The following is a 19,093-nucleotide window of genomic DNA, read 5'->3' as shown; positions in this document are numbered from 1 at the left end:
ACCCAATACAGCTCAAGTAAGTACACCACTGACTCACCCACCCACACACACCCACCCACCCACACACACCCAATACAGCTCAAGTAAGTACACCACTGACTCACACACCCACCCACCCACACACACACACCCAATACAGCTCAAGTAAGTACACCACTGACTCACCCACCCACACACACCCACACACCCACCCACACACACACACCCACCCACACACACACACCCACACACACCCACCCACCCACACACACCCACCCACCCACACACACCCAATACAGTAGGTGTGTATAACTGAACAGAAACATACAAATAAACCTTACTGTGTAGACGTATTAATGTAATACAATATTTAATCTCAATGTTCATTTAAACAGGAAGTTCTGGACAACTGCTGGAGCCTGGGAGATATCTGGTGATGTTGACGATAGCTGCAGCCTACTTCCTACACTCTCTGATCCAGCAGAGGTTTATACTGTAGATCTAGGTTTGCATCCCAAATGGCACCCTATTCCCCATATAGTGCACTACTTCTGACCAGAGGACTTTAAAAAATATATATATATATATATTTCACCTTTATTTAACCAGGTAAGCCAGTTGAGAACAAGCTCTCATTTACAACTGCGACCTGGCCAAGTTAAAGCAAGGCAGTGCGACACAAGCAACTAAACCGAGTTACACATGGAATAAACAAACGTACAGTCAATAACACAATAGAACAAATCGATATACATTGTGTGCAAATGAGGTAAGATTAGGGAGGTAAGGCAATAAATAGGCTGTAGTGGCGAAGTAATTACAATTTAGCAGGTAAACTGGAGTGATAGATGTGCAGAAAATGAATGTGCAAGTAGAGATACTGGGGTGCAAAGGAGCAAAAAAATTAAAAAATAACAATATGGGGATGAGATAGTTGGATGGGCTATTTACAGATGAGCTATGTACAGGTGCAATGATCTGTGAGCTGCTCTGACAACGGATGCTTAAAGTTGGTGAGGGAGATATGAGTCTCCAGCTTCAGTGATTTTTAAAATTCATTCCAGTCATTGGCAGCAGAGAACTGGAAGGAAAGACGGCCAAAGGTGGAATTGACTTTGTTGGTGACCAGTGAAATGTACCTGCTGGAGCGCATGCTACAGGTGGGTGCGGCTATGGTGACCTGTGAGCTAAGATAAGGCGGGGCTTTACCTAGCAAAGACTTGGGCTTTGGTCAAAAGTAGTGCACTATATAGGGAATAGGGTGCCATTTGGGCATAGCCCTAACCCTCACTTTGAATCAACACTGGAACTGTCAAATATTCCTATTTTCTAAACTGCAATGAAGTCTATATTTTGATGATCTTTTTGTCATTGGTCTGAATGGTGTGGGTTTGAATTTGCTCTTGAAGCAAGCATTTTTTTGTTTATTCGTTTTTTATCCTAGATATAAAAAAATATATATACTTTAGAAGCCAACTAAATGCCAACTTCCTGTACTATATTGTAAATATTCCACATTTGGGTAAATATGACTGAGTAATATCCAATATCCAGAACATCAAAGCAAACGTAATAGAGCAACAATTGTTCATTGTCCTTCCCTGTCCAATTACTGTATCAAAAATGCAATTTGAAGGAAAGAGATGCTGTAAATGTTTGCAAATGTGTCCCATTGTATGTATGCATTGTTTTCTCATGCATTAATGTATTAAACTGCCACATTCCCATTTAAGGTGAATTTCGAAGTCTTGCATATATGTTTTTATTGAGTAACCATAAAAATAATATGTGATGATGAAAACATATATTTGGATAAATACGAATTATTGAAATCGTGAAATTTCTATAGGCCTTTTTCTCCTATGCAGGGACGTAGGCTGCATACTGTTTCATACATGTTGCTGTTTACTTGAGCCGCTGTATTTTGAATTAAAGGGAGGCGAGTCTCATCTCCGTGTGGTTATTGGAAGAAGCTCGTGTCACGTGACCAGAAACGTCAAGGATTCAATGGCAGCCTACTGTTTTGTAAATTAACACAAGGGACAGCTGCATAAAATAGTGTTTTAAACGACAGAATTGCATTTCTAAGGTAAATGTACAATTTAACGTTATCTTATTAAACTAACATGGTGTTAACAAACTTTCTATCGGGGGTTCAGTTGCCCGATGCAAGAAAGCAATGAATAGAGAATATCGTGTGGTTGTAATGTGGAAGACGCTCGCGTGCTACATGCTACTCGCGTAGCCCCATTAATGTTGTCTAGCTAGCAAGACAGGCAAAGCCCACGAATATTTTTTGTAGAAAATAAATGTCTAATGTGTTAACTACTACAGCTATGAACAACGTCTGACTCATACTCTAATGAAATATATACAATATTGGCTAAGAAATTCGTATTATTTTGCTCAAAGTAACTTTTCCATTGAATATCCCCCACAGCAAACTGATGAAATGCCACACCTATCCCAACTGCGACAAAATAACTGCATTGAATTAACACAATTATGCCAGTTGGAATCATTCAATTAGCAATTTAATTAGTTCACCAGTTTCCAACCACTTGTTGCCAGCGAACTTCCCATAATAATTGTTCTCAAATGGTAAACAACATCGCATGTAGGTTTCAGCCAATCCGTGAGTTCGGCGGTGGCTTTGTTGAGGCAATTGGATGACGCCCATTCTGGCATCGATGAATAAAACTACCCCATTAACAATATGGGATGATTTTATTCCTTTAACGGCCTGAAATGAAACCACTGATATTATCCATTATACACCTTACAGTATGTCAAATCTTTCAAAATCATGATCTCACGAAATGCCTTTTTGTAGATGGGTTTCTTAGACCTTGATGCATGATCAAAGTATACTGTCTAAAGGCAGCATTCAGGCCCTACGGGTAATTTAATAGTTTGCAATTGCAGCAAAGATAATAACCATCATCTGTTAATATTTAACCCTGAGTTTGTCTGAGTCAGCAAGGTTAAAGATCCAGGTGCAGACTAAGACTTTGAGCCCCACGTTAACAGGCTATTTGTCAGATATCTCATAGACGGCTGAAGACGACATGGGCTCAGGTAATTGCATTATTAATAGTTTGAGTTCACAATAATGAATAACATATATGTTTAGTTTGTTCGGTATGTTAAACGAAGCGTTTATGTTATTATTCCTTATCATTTTGTAGGAGGTCGATTCTAGTTTAGGCTATACATGGTCCACTTCTGACACCAAGGTAACGAAACAGGCACCTTCTGGCCCGTAGCCCCACGGAATTCAACTGTGTCACAAAAGCATGCTCCAATGGTAGAGTCGATATAAACCAGGGTCGTTCCAGTTGTATTACACTGCTGTGTGTAGCCTAGTTCTGAGGGAGCATCTTTAGCCATGGTGTGCCTGTTCAGTTACTCTATCGTGGTTTAAACCCCTGTATCTGTGGAGGTAAAACTGTGACTGAGACAGATGAACTAACCTACTCGAGAGGGGAGGCAGGTGCATACTGTAACTGTGACTGAAACTAACTAACCTACTCGAGAGGGGAGGCAGGAGCATACTGTAACTGTGACTGAAACTAACTAACCTACTTGAGAGGGGAGGCAGGAGCATACTGTAACTGTGACTGAAACTAATTAACCTACTCGAGAGGGGAGGCAGGAGCATACTGTAACTGTGGATCCCTCCGGAGTCCCATTCTTGGGCTGCCTGTTCAGTTCGTCTGTTATGGCTTTACCGCCTGTGTATCTCTCCCTAGACGCTGCCATGTCTCCCAAGATCACGGTGGAGCTGCTGCGGCAGCTACGGCAAGCCATGAGGAACACCAAGTACATCGCTGAGCCCATCCAGGCCTACATTGTCCCCTCTGGAGACGCACACCAGGTACTGAACACACACACACGGTCGCACGTACGCAAGAACACACATATGCACACACACACACAGAATTACTAATTAGAAATAATGAACAATAGTGAGTATAAGTCTGCCTGACCTCTAGTAATGGACAATGTGACTTTCTAGCAGGGTCCTCTCCATCTCCACATCTTTCACTCTTTCTTTTCTCTCTCTCTCTCTCTCTCTCTAAACCTCATCCCTCCCTTACACCCTCTCTCTCTGGTCTTGAGTCGTGATGTGAAGAGGGGAATAATTAAGATGTTATAATAACTGCTAGGGGACCACTTATACCTGATTACTGCTGGATCTGATCTCTCTCTCTTCTCTCTCTCTCTCTCTCTCTCTCTCTCTCTCTCGTTACAGAGTGAATACATCGCACCATGTGACTGCAGACGTGAATTCATCTGTGGCTTCAATGGCTCCGCAGGTATTGTGTGTGTGTGTGTGTGTACTTGTGTCAGGATCTAGTTCCCTTGTTATAAAGGAAGCTGATATGGCGAGAACACCAGTGAATACACAAAGACAAACTTATCTCAGCCTTTGGTCATGTCAGACCAGATGAAATCAACACTTCATACAATACCAGGAAAGTTGTATTGTCATTTCCCATAAATGCACACCTTGATTATAACAGTGAACTTATACGCCCTAAGAAAGAACAGGGCATCTGTAAACAATATAGACAGACATTTGCTTGTATTGAATTAGGGTCAGAGATTGGACACGTTGATAATAAAATGAAATCAGGCCATAGAAACAGGACAGTTCTGTAGCCTTGCTTGACAACCTTTGAACAGTAGCATAGTGACAACTAAAGACATGACTAAGAATCAGCTATTAAGACGACGTGTCTCCAGGCACGGCCATAGTAACAGAGAACAGATATGTAGCCTTGATTGATTGATGACATGTCTCCAGGTACCACCATAGTAACAGAGAACAGATATGTAGCCCTGATTGATTGATGACGTGTCTCCAGGTACCACCATAGTAACAGAGAACAGATATGTAGCCCTGATTGATTGATGACATGTCTCCAGGCACGGCCATAGTAACAGAGAACAGATATGTAGCCCTGATTGATTGATGACGTGTCTCCAGGCACGGCCATAGTAACAGAGAACAGATATCTAGCCTTGATTGATTGATGACATGTCTCCAGGTACCACCATAGTAACAGAGAACAGATATGTAGCCTTGATTGATTGATGACATGTCTCCAGGTACCACCATAGTAACAGAGAACAGATATGTAGCCCTGATTGATTGATGACATGTCTCCAGGTCATAGTAACAGAGAACAGATATGTAGCCCTGATTGATTGATGACATGTCTCCAGGTCATAGTAACAGAGAACAGATATGTAGCCCTGATTGATTGATGACATGTCTCCAGGCCATAGTAACAGAGAACAGATATGTAGCCTTGATTGATTGATGACGTGTCTCCAGGCACGGCCATAGTAACAGAGAACAGATATGTAGCCTTGATTGATTGATGACGTGTCTCCAGGCACGGCCATAGTAACAGAGAACAGATATGTAGCCCTGATTGATTGATGACATGTCTCCAGGTCATAGTAACAGAGAACAGATATGTAGCCTTGATTGATTGATGACGTGTCTCCAGGCACGGCCATAGTAACAGAGAACAGATATGTAGCCTTGATTGATTGATGACGTGTCTCCAGGCACGGCCATAGTAACAGAGAACAGATATGTAGCCTTGATTGATTGATGACATATCTCCAGGCACGGCCATAGTGACAGAGAAGCATGCGGCCATGTGGACAGACGGACGGTACTTCCTCCAGGCCAGCCAGCAGATGGACAACAACTGGACCCTCATGAAGATGGGTAAACAACAACAACAACACTCTTAGTTCTTGAATGGATATGGAATCTGAAGACACCTAGTTGAAGCTAGTATAAGTGGAAGTTGGTTTCTTCTGCATCTAAAGTTAAAACTGAACCAGTTTAGTATAGATTGTCCGATGCTTCTCTTGATAAGACATCCTACACATGGGACCGTCGACTCTGTTGTGAGATGTGTCAGTATTTTCTGTCTCATTGCGGGTGTTTCCTGTCACCAGGTCTGAAGGAGACACTTAGCCAGGAGGACTGGCTGATCAGTGTGCTGCCTGAGAACTCGACAGTAGGAGTGGACCCCTGGATCATTGCTGCTGGTCCGTGGAGTTCCACATCTCTTACGTCGTACACAATAACACAGTGATAATGGTGTAGCACATGTTGTGTACTATACTTCCAGTGCTAAGTATCTACCATTTTGGTGCTGACTATGGTTACATGACCTGTCTGTTGTTCCATCCAGACCAGTGGAAGAACATGTCTAAGGCCCTGGCCAGTGCAGGCCACTCCCTGGTGGCTGTTCAGGACAACCTGATAGATACCATCTGGATGGACCGTCCAACCAGACCCTCCACTCAGCTCCTCACCCTGGGCCTGGCGTTCACGGGTCGGTAGTACCGCTTGGAGCCATTATTGACCTATTCAACATTCTAGAGGTGTTATGTATCCTATCTTGTGATTGGTTGGAAGGTAGTAGCTGTACATGTGTGTACAATGTTTTTGATACATCTTCCTCATCAATGGTTCACAGTTAATCCAGGTCCTCCTCTGTTCCAGGTCTGACCTGGCAGGACAAGATGACCGCTCTGAGATCCAAGATGGCCGAGAGGAAGATCTCTTGGTTCGTTGCCACGGCGCTGGATGAGATTGCATGTATGATTCCCTTTATACTGATATAGTTACTATAACACAGCACAGATACATTTTTCCTATATAATTCACCCTAAACAGTCGTTGGAATTACCATATAAAATATCACCAACTCACTAACCCTGGTCATGTCGAGCTACAGGGTGCACAGGCTTTCGTTCCAACCCAGCACTAGCACACCTGATTCAACACATTTTTATTTAACTAGGCAAGTCAGTTAAGAGCAAATTATTATTTACAATGACAGCCTAATCAAATGTCTTGATTGAAGAGTAGTTGATGGGTTGAATCAGGTGTGTTAGTGCAGGGCTGGAACAAACGTCTGCCCAACCAGTAGACCTACAGGACCAGGGTTGATGCACTTTATGACCTCACCAAACAGTTAGGTTGCATAACCCTGTGAGGTAGACACGACACCCTCTGATCACGATCCAAGAACCCTGAGGCTGTACGGGTGTCCCTGTAGATGCCTGTCTGAGCACCTCGTTAGCTGGCCCTAACGAGCCTATAGAGCTCTCAGAGCTGATTGGCTGGCCAGAGTGTTTGTGTTAATTAGGGAGGACAATGTTGATGTTGATTGCAGTCGTCCACTTTTATACTAATGTGTCTAAATGAGGGGGTTTGTCTGGGCTTCTTCCTTAGAGGGTGAGGAGGGTAACCTCCTCATCATCATAATAATAATAATACAATTATTAATAATAATAATAATGATGATTAGGATCATATTAATAATAATGATTAGGATCATATTAATAATAATGATTAGGATCATATTAATAATAATGATTAGGATCATATTAATAATAATAATGATTAGGATCATATTAATAATAATAATGATTAGGATCATATTAATAATAATAATAATAATGATTAGGATCATATTAATAATAATAATGATTAGGATCATATTCATAATAATGATTAGGATCATAATCATAATAATGATTAGGATCATATTCATAATAATGATTAAGATCATATTATTAATAATAACAGTGCTAGAATTTATTTTTTAGCAGAAGACACATTTTTAAATAGCTGTTTACAAGATTCAAACCACTGTACATAAAAATCCAAATCAAATTTGATTTGTCACGTGCCGAATACAACAGGTGTAGTAGACCTTACAATGAAATGCTGAATACAACAGGTGTAGTAGACCTTACAATGAAATGCTGAATACAACAGGTGTAGTAGACCTTACAATGAAATGCTGAATACAACAGGTGTAGTAGACCTTACAATGAAATGCTGAATACAACAGGTGTAGTAGACCTTACAATGAAATGCTGAATACAACAGGTGTAGTAGACCTTACAATGAAATGCTGAATACAACAGGTGTAGTAGACCTTACAATGAAATGCTGAATACAACAGGTGTAGTAGACCTTACAATGAAATGCTGAATACAACAGGTGTAGTAGACCTTACAATCAAATGCTGAATACAACAGGTGAAGTAGACCTTACAATGAAATGCTGAATACAACAGGTGTAGTAGACCTTACAATGAAATGCTGAATACAACAGGTGTAGTAGACCTTACAATCAAATGCTGAATACAACAGGTGTAGTAGACCTTACAATGAAATGCTGAATACAACAGGTGTAGTAGACCTTACAATGAAATGCTGAATACAACAGGTGTAGTAGACCTTACAATCAAATGCTGAATACAATAGGTGTAGTAGACCTTACAATCAAATGCTGAATACAACAGGTGTAGTAGACCTTACAATGAAATGCTGAATACAACAGGTGTAGTAGACATTACAATGAAATGCTGAATACAACAGGTGTAGTAGACCTTACAATGAAATGCTGAATACAACAGGTGTAGTAGACCTTACAATGAAATGCTGAATACAACAGGTGTAGTAGACCTTACAATGAAATGCTGAATACAACAGGTGTAGTAGACCTTACAATGAAATGCTGAATACAACAGGTGTAGTAGACCTTACAATGAAATGCTGAATACAACAGGTGTAGTAGACCTTACAATCAAATGCTGAATACAACAGGTGAAGTAGACCTTACAATGAAATGCTGAATACAACAGGTGTAGTAGACCTTACAATGAAATGCTGAATACAACAGGTGTAGTAGACCTTACAATCAAATGCTGAATACAACAGGTGTAGTAGACCTTACAATGAAATGCTGAATACAACAGGTGTAGTAGACCTTACAATGAAATGCTGAATACAACAGGTGTAGTAGACCTTACAATCAAATGCTGAATACAATAGGTGTAGTAGACCTTACAATCAAATGCTGAATACAACAGGTGTAGTAGACCTTACAATCAAATGCTGAATACAACAGGTGTAGTAGACCTTACAATGAAATGCTGAATACAACAGGTGTAGTAGACCTTACAATCAAATGCTGAATACAACAGGTGTAGTAGACCTTACAATGAAATGCTGAATACAACAGGTGTAGTAGACCTTACAATGAAATGCTGAATACAACAGGTGTAGTAGACCTTACAATGAAATGCTGAATACAACAGGTGTAGTAGACCTTACAATGAAATGCTGAATACAACAGGTGTAGTAGACCTTACAATGAAATGCTGAATACAACAGGTGTAGTAGACCTTACAATGAAATGCTGAATACAACAGGTGTAGTAGACCTTACAATCAAATGCTGAATACAACAGGTGTAGTAGACCTTACAATCAAATGCTGAATACAACAGGTGTAGTAGACCTTACAATCAAATGCTGAATACAACAGGTGTAGTAGACCTTACAATCAAATGCTGAATACAACAGGTGTAGTAGACCTTACAATGAAATGCTGAATACAACAGGTGTAGTAGACCTTACAATCAAATGCTTACATACATTACTGAATTTGTTGAAGGAGAACAGGAAAAATGTTATCCACCAAACAGGTGCAAAGTGGCAGTGTGTTTTAACTGTGTTACTCTTCCCAGGGCTGTTCAACCTCCGTGGCTCTGACATCGAGTACAACCCTGTTTTCTTTGCCTACGCCATCGTTGGAATGAACACAATCAGGTAAAAGCACCTAAATCCTAAAAGCACCTTAATGAATCTAAAATAAAAAAAATGCTCTGACACAGTATAGAATGCACAGCATACTTTGATCTCCCATGAGAAGTAGGTCATGAATCTGACCTCTGACCCCACCTAGGCTCTTCGTGGACATCAAGCGTCTGGCCGTGCCGACGGTGAGGGAGCACCTTCAGCTGGACACGCCCTCCAAGGTGGAGCTTAGCATCCAGACTGCCCCCTATGAGTCTGTGTTCACAGAGCTGCAGGCTGTGTGTGCCTCCCTGGGGCCCAAGGAGAAGGTGTGGATCAGCGACAAAGCCAGCTGCGCCCTCATGCAGGTCATCCCCAAGGTGAGAGAGTGCGACTGTGTAATTCCTGACACAAAATGGCTGTAGTGGGTGCTCATGCAGGTTATTCCCAAGGTGAGAGAGTACAACTGTGTAGTCAGGCACAAAATGACCACTGTGACCACATGGCTGTGTCCTCTCACTGTCAACTGCGTTTATTTTCAGCAAACTTAACGTGTATATATTTGTGTGAACATAAGATTCAACAACTGAGACATAAACTGAACAAGTTCCACAGACATGTGACTAACAGAAATTTAATAATGTGTCCATGAACAAAGGGGGGGTCAAAATCAAAAGTAACAGTCAGTATCTGGTGTGGCCACCAGCTGCATTAAGTACTGCAGTGTATCTCCTCATGGACTGCACCAGATTTGCCAGTTCTTGCTGTGAGATGTTACCCTACTCTTCCACCAAGGCACCTGCAAGTTCCCGGACATTTCTGGGTGGAACTGCCCTAGCCCTCCGATCCAACAGATCCCAGACATGCTCAATGGGATTGAGATCCGGGCTCTTCGCTGGCCATGGCAGAACACTGACATTCCTATCTTGCAGGAAATCACGCACAGAACGAGCATTATGGCTGGTGGCTTTGTCATGCTGGAGGGTCATGTCAGGATGAGCCTGCAGGAAGGGTACCACATGAGGGAAGAGGATGTCTTCCCTGTAACGCACAGCGTTGAGATTGCCTGCAATGACAACAAGCTCAGTCCGGTGATGCTGTGACACACCGCCCCAGACCATGACGGACCCTCCACCTACAAATTGATCCCGCTCCAGAGTACAGGCCTCGGTGTAACACTCATTCCTTCGACGATAAACGCGAATCCGACCATCACCCCTGGTGAGACAAAACCGCGACTCGTCAGTGAAGAGCACTTTTTGCCAGTCCTGTCTGGTCCAGCGATGGTAGGTTTGTGCCCATAGGCAATGTTGTTGCCGGTGGTTTCTGGTGAGGACCTGCCTTACAACAGGCCTACAAGCCCTCAGTCCAGCCTCTCTCAGCCTTTTGCAGACAGTCTGAGCACTGATGGAGGGATTGTGTTTTCCTGCTGTAACTCGGGCAGTTGTTGTTGCCATCCTGTTCCTGTCCCGCAGGTGTGATGTTCGGATGTACCGATCCTGTGCAGCTGTTGTTACACGATCAGCTGTCCGTCCTGTCTCCCTGTAGCGCTGTCTTAGGCATCTCACAGTACGGACATTGCCATTTATTGCCCTGGCCACATCTGCAGTCCTCATGCCTCCTTGCAGCATGCCTAAGGCACGTTCATGCAGATGAGCAGGGACCCTGGGCATCTTTCTTTTGGTGTTTTTCAAAGTCAGTAGAAAGGCCTTTTTAGTGTCCTAAGTTTTCATAACTGTGACCTTAGTGTCTTAATGACCATTCCACAGGTTCATGTTCATTAATTGTTTATGGTTCATTGAACAAGCATGGGAAACTGTGTTTAAACCCTTTACAATGAAGATCTGTGAAGTTATTTGGATTTTTACGAATTATCTTTGCTGAGTTTACATGTAGGCCTATTTAGTAAAATGATATGTGTAGCATCAGGTACCTACTAATTCATTGCTTTGTTTTTCTGTTTTGTCCACAGGCCCACCGGTCTCCTATCCCCTACACTCCTCTCTGCCTCGCCAAAGCTGTCAAGAACGCCACCGAGATTCAAGGGATGAAAATGGCCCATGTAAGTTACCTTTAAGCTTTTGACCCTTACAATTATTTAATTGGATTTTAGACATCATAAAATCACCATAATTGTATCATCAACCTGCCATTGATCCTGTTTGACTTTTTCTCCTCAACCACAGATCAAGGATGCTGTCGCCCTTTGTGAGCTCTTCGCTTGGTTGGAAAAAGAGGTACTTTATATGTACTTTTAAAATGTCATTTCCAGTAGTTTTGTAGCTGAAAGTAGTATTACTCTTTTATGATTGCAGACTTTTTGGCTGTGAGTGTTGCAATGACTGCGTGTCATGTACTGTGTGGTTGTGGTTTTCTAGATTCCAAAAGGCACAGTGACTGAGATATCCGCAGCAGATAAGGCCGAGGAGTTACGCAGGTGGGATTCTACTTTTCACTTCAACCATAAAATAACAAAGCTATGTAATAACAACATCTCTGATGTTTGCTCTCCAACTTCACTGATGATCCTGGATCTTTAGATTGAGATGTTATTTTCCGTGCAGTCACTACACTGTGAAAAATCATTTCTGAAGCACAAAGAATAGGACAGTTGCATACACCTCTCTCATCTCTTTCTCAAAACACATTGGAGGAGAAGGTCAGAGGGGAGGGATCTCTGGCTTTCTCATCCAATGGGTTTTGAGAAGGAGACGAGGAGAGAGTAGAGCGGGCACGAGTATGTAATCGAGATATTCCCAGTGAGTCAGAGGCTTTTGCATGAGAGGGATATTTAGCATTTGAACTCCCTCTATTGAAACAATTAGGAACTGTATGTACCTCCTTCAACTCTGCGATGCGTGCCTAAGAACAGCCCACAGACGTGGTATATTAGCCATATACCACACCCCCTCAGTCCTTATTGCTTACATACACACATAAATATTCATGTATTTTATGTGGTTTCAGCCAACAGAAGGACTTTGTTGGACTCAGCTTCCCATCCATTTCCAGTGTTGGACCAAACGGAGCAATCATTCATTACAGGTACCTTTTGTTTATTGTAGAACTTTATTACACTGTAATTAATGTCAAGTTGTCTATAATCATGTTTTTGATAACTTATTTTGTATTTATGTACTTATTTTTGTTGTCCTATAGACCCCTCCCTGAAACCAACAGAACTCTCTCTCTAAATGAAATCTACCTCCTCGACTCTGGAGCCCAGTATATGTAAGCAATAATCCTACATGTGATAATGCTGCACATAATCCTACATGTAATAATGCTACACATAATGCTACATGTAATAATGCTACACATAATGCTACATGTGATAATGCTGCACGTAATAATGCTACATGTAATAATGCTACACATAATCCTATATGTAATAATGCTGCACATAATGCTGCACATAATCCTACATGTAATAATGCTGCACATAATCCTATGTGATAATGCGGCACATAATCCTACATGTAATAATGCTGCACATAATCCTACATGTAATAATGCTGCACATAATCCTACATGTAATAATGCTACATGTAATACTGCTGCACATAATCCTACATGTAATAATGCTACACATAATGCTACATGTGATAATGCTGCACGTAATAATGCTACATGTAATAATGCTACACATAATCCTATATGTAATAATGCTACACATAATCCTACATGTGATAATGCTGCACGTAATAATGCTACATGTAATAATGCTACATATAATCCTATATGTAATAATGCTGCACATAATGCTGCACATAATCCTACATGTAATAATGCTGCACATAATCCTACATGTAATAATGCTACACATAATCCTACATGTGATAATGCTGCACATAATCCTACATGTAATAATGTTACACATAATCCTACATGTGATAATGCTACATGTAATACATAATAATGTGACACATAAGAAAAGCACGTTACAAATAAAACATATTGTTCTAATAAATTCTGGTGTTTTCTAGTGATGGAACAACAGACGTCACCCGCACCATGCACTTTGGATCCCCCTCTGCTTATGAGAAGGTAACAATTATCCATATGCCTCTCCTCTCATGACCTGCTACAGCACATGACAGAAGGAAAGTCCCAGTGGTATGTTCAGTGACATATAGGTTTTCTCTCTGTATCTCAGGAAACCTTCACCTATGTTCTGAAGGGACATATAGCCGTCAGCGCTGCCATTTTCCCCAACGGAACCAAAGGTGAGACCTTGTTGTTTGTGGAGTAGTCAATGTTGCCAGTGTTTGTTTTTAAATGACTAATATGTGAAATGTAAACCTCCACTCCACCCTTAGGCCACCTGCTGGACTCGTTTGCCCGCCAGGCGCTGTGGGAGTCTGGGCTGGACTACCTTCATGGTACGGGCCACGGGGTGGGATGTTTCCTCAATGTCCACGAGGGACCCTGTGGGATCTCCTACAAGACCTTCGCCGACGAGCCCCTGGAGGCAGGCATGATTGTCAGCGATGGTGGGTACGCTCACACATATACGGACATACACAGACTCACGTACATGCATGCAAACACACACAGACATGCAGGCACGCATACACACACACACTTACTAACTATCATGCATGCATACACAAACACACAGACAATTTAACTATTTCTCTCTCTGTTTCTTTCTGTCTCTGTTTCTCTCTCACACACACCTGAACTTGTCTCCTTCCTTTCCTCAGAACCTGGGTACTATGAGGACGGCTTGTTTGGCATTCGAATTGAAAACGTTGTTCTGGTGGTGCCAGCAAAACCCAAGGTAAGAGATTGACTAAGTAAGTATAAAATGAAGTGAAGTGTGTAGAGTGAAGAATGAGTATGGATGTTTATGGAGACAGATTGACTGACTACATGTAAAATGAAGTGTGAAGGCTAGTGAAGACCATGTGACCTTTGTGTCTGTGTCCTCAGTACAACTACAGGAACAAGGGCAGTTTGACGTTTGAGCCTCTCACTCTGGTTCCCATCCAAGCCAAAATGGTAAACACAGATCTTCTCACCCAGAAAGAGGTCAGTCTTGGTCCCCATTCTTTGGAATTCATATTTTACCAAACACACTGTTTCTTTAGGAGGTGTCATTCATTTATTTATACTAAAATAAAGCACAAATGTATTTATACTAAAATAAAGCACAAATGTATTTATACTAAATAAAGCACTCATTTATTTATACTAAAATAAAGCAATCATTTATTTCTAATTTAAAAAAGTAATCATTATACAGCTCTAAAATTTAAACAGCCCTTGAAACTTGTGTAGAAATACTGTATTGTTTGGTGGAATCTTTCAGTTTCAAATCAGCTTTGCCATAGGATACAAAGATCATATATAAGGAGGTCTTCAGGAAATATCCACAGTTTCAAATCAGCTTTGCCATAGGAGACAAAGATCATGTATAAGGAGGTCTTCAGGAAATATCCACAGGTGCCCTTTGAAACCGGGGAAATCGATTAGTAATAGTTCTGCCATTTTGTATGTTATCACTCTGTGTGTGACACTCTCTCTTCTCTTCCTGCAGCGTGATTGGGTGAACGAGTACCACAGGCAGTGCCGGGAGACGATTGGAGCAGAGCTGGAGAGGCAGGGCCGCAAGGAGGCCATGGATTGGCTGATCAGGGAAACCCAGCCAATCGCCTGAAGGCTATTCTGTGACTGACTCTTATTTAATTCAATTGTATTGCCCAGGAGTACAATTGATCGATCAATTGATTGCTCATCTCAGCAGTGATGATAACCTTTTCTTTTGATATTTTCTCTGAGAAGCTACTATCTATGGTTCTGGTCTCTGTGAATTTCACGCTATGCTTCTTTTCTAAAGCATCATCACCATCCATGTCTGAACTGTTTTATGGCGATTCAATAAATATCCAAATGTGGAAAAAAGGATCGTTCACAACTTCCAAATAACTTCATCAAAGTTCATCCACTTTAGACAATGTTTTTCCCAAAATACAAACTTGAATAGGACGAAAAAATCAAACACCCCTCCCATGAAGTGGAACATGCCACCTTGCTCTAGAGCTGCATGTAGAAGTTGGGCGGGTCCAGGATGATACCACTATTGGGATCATTGGCGTAGTCCTGAAAGGTTAGCTCTTCTTGCTCCTTCGATCCACCAGGGGTGATATTCTGCATATTGTCCTCTTCCTCCAGCCCTATGGGTAGAGGGTTACTGTAGATGTAGTAGATTCTGGAGTTGTCCTTAGATGCTTCCTGTTTTCTGAAGAATGAGAGAGGGTTTCTGAAACTGGTGGATCTCTTGACAGCTCTGATGTCCACCGGGTTGACTGGTACGTCACGGAGCACAGCACTCTCATACATATGGGCCCTCTTCGACAGCCTGGAGGCGGGAAAAGATATAATGCTCTTTCAGGGAACTGTGGGACTTTCTATGTGTTCTTTCTTGTCATTTTAAACCAATGCATTAAAATCATTATCCATCATTATTTTGTGTGCACACCAACATGGTAAACCAACATGGTAAACCAACATGGTAAACCAACATGGTAAACCAACATGGTAAACCAACATGGTAAACCAACATGGTAAAAGACCATTCAGTTTCATCATATGTCCATGGAGTGTCACTGTTCTACTGTGTTAAATGTGGAGTCGTACAGTGAGGAAAAGGCTACGCCAGAGGAAGCCGGGCTCATTGTAATGGCTGGAATGGAATAAATAGAAAGGTATTAAATGCATCAAACATGGAAATGACATGTTTGACTCCGTTCCATTAATTCCATTCCAGCCTCTACATTGAGCTGGCCTCCTATAGCTCCTTCCACCAGCCTCTTCTGGGCTACACGTCTAGGTTTGTCACCAAAACCACCTTCAAAGGTTCAATGTAATTTAAACATCATATTCCATTACCAAATATTTTGTTTGCTCCAATGTAGGCTACTGAGTGAGAGTCATTACTAAGATGACTTTAGCTGAGGATGCCAACATGACTCAGAGGTAATTGTAAGCCAGAGACAGATGACCTCCTGCTACCATGACAGGAGATGCTGTAGAGCCTCTTTACTTAGATATATGAAGTACAGGGAATTATGGGTACTGTAGTACAACAAGACTTACCTCCTGTGACTGTGACAGGAGATGCAAAGCGAGAGGTTTTACTCCACCCAAAATCTGTCCACGAAAATAATTTATTTACAATAATATTTTTTTTTATTTGAGGTCAACGAGAGAGTGTTGAATTTGTCAATCAAAAAATGTCATTGCTAATTTGCTATTTGAGGCTTATTTGATCGAATTGACATTTCGTAATGTTTGTTACGAATGCACTGATATACAGTGGGGGAAAAAAGTATTTAGTAAGCCACCAATTGTGCAAGTTCTCCCACTTAAAAATATGAGAGAGGCCTGTCATTTATCATAGGTACACTTCAACTATGACAGACAAAATGAGAGAAAAAAAATCCAGAAAATCACATTGTAGGATTTTTATGAATTTATTTGCAAATTATGGTGGAAAATAAGTATTTGGTCAATGACAAAAGTTTATCTCAATACTTTGTTATATACCCTTTGTTGGCAAACGTTTTCTGTAAGTCTTCACAAGGTTTTCACACACTGTTGCTGGTATTTTGGCCCATTCCTCCATGCAGATCTCCTCTAGAGCAGTGATGTTTTGGGGCTGTTGCTGGGCAACACGGACTTTCAACTCCCTCCAATGATTTCCTATGGGGTTGAGATCTGGAGTCTGGCTAGGCCACTCCAGGACCTTGAAATGCTTCTTACGAAGCCACTCCTTCGTTGCCCGGGCGGTGTGTTTGGGATCATTGTCATGCTGAAAGACCCAGCCACATTTAATCTTCAATGCCCTTGCTGATGGTAGGCTTTGTTACTTTGGTCCCAGCTCTCTGCAGGTCATTCACTAGGTCCCCCCGTGTGGTTCTGGGATTTTTGCTCACCGTTCTTGTGATCATTTTGACCCCACGGCGTGAGATCTTGCGTGGAGCCCCAGATCGAGGGAGATTATCAGTGGTCTTGTATGTCTTCCATTTCCTAATAATTACTCCCACAGTTTATTTCTTCAAACCAAGCTGCTTACCTATTGCAGATTCAGTCTTCCCAGCCTGGTGCAGGTCTACAATTTTGTTTCTGGTGTCCTTTGACAGCTCTTTGGTCTTGCCCATAGTGGAGTTTGGAGTGTGACTGTTTGAGGTTGTGGACAGGTGTCTTTTATACTGATAACAAGTTCAAACAGGTGCCATTAATACAGGTAACGAGTGGAGGACAGGGGAGCCGGTCTGTGAGAGCCAGAAATCTTGCTTGTTTGTAGGTGACCAAATACTTATTTTCCACCACAATTTGCAAATAAATTCATTAAAAATCCTACAATGTGATTTTCTGGATTTTTTTTCTCATTTTGTCTGTCATAGTTGAAGTGTACCTATGATAAAAAATTACAGGCCTCTCATCTTTTTAAGTGGGAGAACTTGCACAATTGGTGGCTGACTAAATACTTTTTTGCCCCACTGTAAGTGGACACGTGGAATTTCTGCAACTTGCCCAAAAACCGACTTTATATCGGAGATGTGCCTTTTGTCATAGAGATAGAACTCTCATCATGGATATAACCTATTTTAGAATGAGCCTTGCCATTGAGGGCCTCCACCATTTTAAAGTAGTTAACTGAGTGGGGATTCCTATGAGTTAGGAACAATCAATCAATGATGAAGACTTTTAAATAGAGTTAGCCTCAATGGCGCTGCCAATGCTCTCTAACAGATGCTATTATGCCCCAGATACAAAGATGAGTGCTCTATCTAACTCTATGGCCTGTTTATGCGATTATCTGCCCTCTCATTGGCTAGAATGGTTCCACCTGATCTCACCTCCTCGGCCTGCCTTCCTTATTTGAGGACATATCCAATATCTTGTCAATATAATATACAATCTTTGCAAAGATTCATATGTAGTACAAATCATTATGTGTATTGTAGTACATCAAGTCTTACCGTCTGCGGTTGTGACAGGATATGCTGCAGAACAGGCCAGTGATGGTGAGAACACACAAGGCTAGAGACATTAGGATGATGTTGAACACGTTGAGCTCTGGAAGAAGAAGGATAGGAACAAGTGACTATGGTGACCATATTCTAAGAAGAGGGGAAAACAAGTGAAGACTAAGGTTCACCTTCATTTCAAGTCAAACACTGAAACTTATTCAAGACACAAAGTCCCACTCAACTAACAACACTCCCAATTCAACTTACAAATGAGGAGGCTAGATTCAACAGTGAGCCTTCTTACAATATGTTTATAGGTACCAAAAAGCAGCCCTATAGTTGACCTTACCTACCATGTACTGCTGCGTTCATATCCTGGTCGACCGTGGTGAGAGCCGCGGTCCTGTTCATATCAAACGCCATCACCGTCACACTACTGTGGTTGTGGGTCCCAATCCCACTCATATTGTTGCCATTGGCATCCACCACATGGACTGATCCC

The 19,093-nt window shown here is 41.6% G+C and overlaps 3 protein-coding genes across 6 annotated transcripts in view; 2 read left to right on the top strand and 1 right to left on the bottom strand.

Annotated features, from left to right (window-relative positions):
• The window catches only part of LOC139424435 (Copper-only SOD repeat protein), a 26,598-nt gene extending 24,670 nt beyond the window's left edge, over positions 1-1,928 (top strand). The window contains exons 11-12 of one of the 2 annotated variants that reach the window (XR_011635939.1): positions 375-1,657; positions 1,713-1,927. Coding sequence is in view for 1 of the 2 variants with exons in the window: in XM_071176230.1 (XP_071032331.1) it covers positions 375-478 (104 nt within the window). In the remaining variant the exon portion in view is untranslated. Of the gene's footprint in view, positions 1-374 lie in introns of both variants that reach the window. The other variant, XM_071176230.1, reaches the window with a different exon arrangement.
• On the top strand, positions 1,911-15,530 carry LOC139424436 (X-prolyl aminopeptidase (aminopeptidase P) 1, soluble). Of its 2 annotated transcripts, none has more exons than XM_071176232.1 (20): positions 1,911-2,068; positions 3,732-3,856; positions 4,235-4,298; positions 5,624-5,728; positions 5,965-6,057; positions 6,204-6,347; positions 6,518-6,613; positions 9,562-9,643; positions 9,780-9,990; positions 11,583-11,672; positions 11,797-11,847; positions 11,989-12,047; positions 12,578-12,655; positions 12,770-12,841; positions 13,597-13,657; positions 13,767-13,836; positions 13,930-14,103; positions 14,317-14,393; positions 14,546-14,644; positions 15,153-15,530. In XM_071176232.1, exons 2-20 carry the CDS (start codon positions 3,740-3,742, stop codon positions 15,270-15,272), a joined length of 1,863 nt encoding a protein of 620 aa, XP_071032333.1. In that variant the 5' UTR covers positions 1,911-2,068; positions 3,732-3,739; the 3' UTR covers positions 15,273-15,530. The 2 variants fall into 2 exon arrangements, with proteins under 2 accessions (XP_071032333.1, XP_071032332.1); XM_071176231.1 differs by having other exon boundaries at positions 1,969-3,057.
• LOC139424437 (uncharacterized) lies at positions 14,704-19,093 on the bottom strand. 2 transcript variants are annotated; one of them, XM_071176236.1, is made up of 3 exons: positions 18,941-19,093; positions 18,601-18,697; positions 14,704-15,974 (listed from the first exon to the last, which is right to left on the bottom strand). In XM_071176236.1, exons 1-3 carry the CDS (start codon positions 18,945-18,947, stop codon positions 15,650-15,652), a joined length of 429 nt encoding a protein of 142 aa, XP_071032337.1. In that variant the 5' UTR covers positions 18,948-19,093; the 3' UTR covers positions 14,704-15,649. The 2 variants fall into 2 exon arrangements, with proteins under 2 accessions (XP_071032337.1, XP_071032336.1); XM_071176235.1 differs by having other exon boundaries at positions 18,945-19,081.

This window comes from Oncorhynchus clarkii, chromosome 13, assembly GCF_045791955.1.
Source record: "Oncorhynchus clarkii lewisi isolate Uvic-CL-2024 chromosome 13, UVic_Ocla_1.0, whole genome shotgun sequence".
Taxonomy (NCBI): Eukaryota; Metazoa; Chordata; class Actinopteri; order Salmoniformes; family Salmonidae; genus Oncorhynchus; species Oncorhynchus clarkii.
Note: the sequence above shows the minus strand (reverse complement) of the source record. Positions and strands in the feature narration are given on the sequence as shown.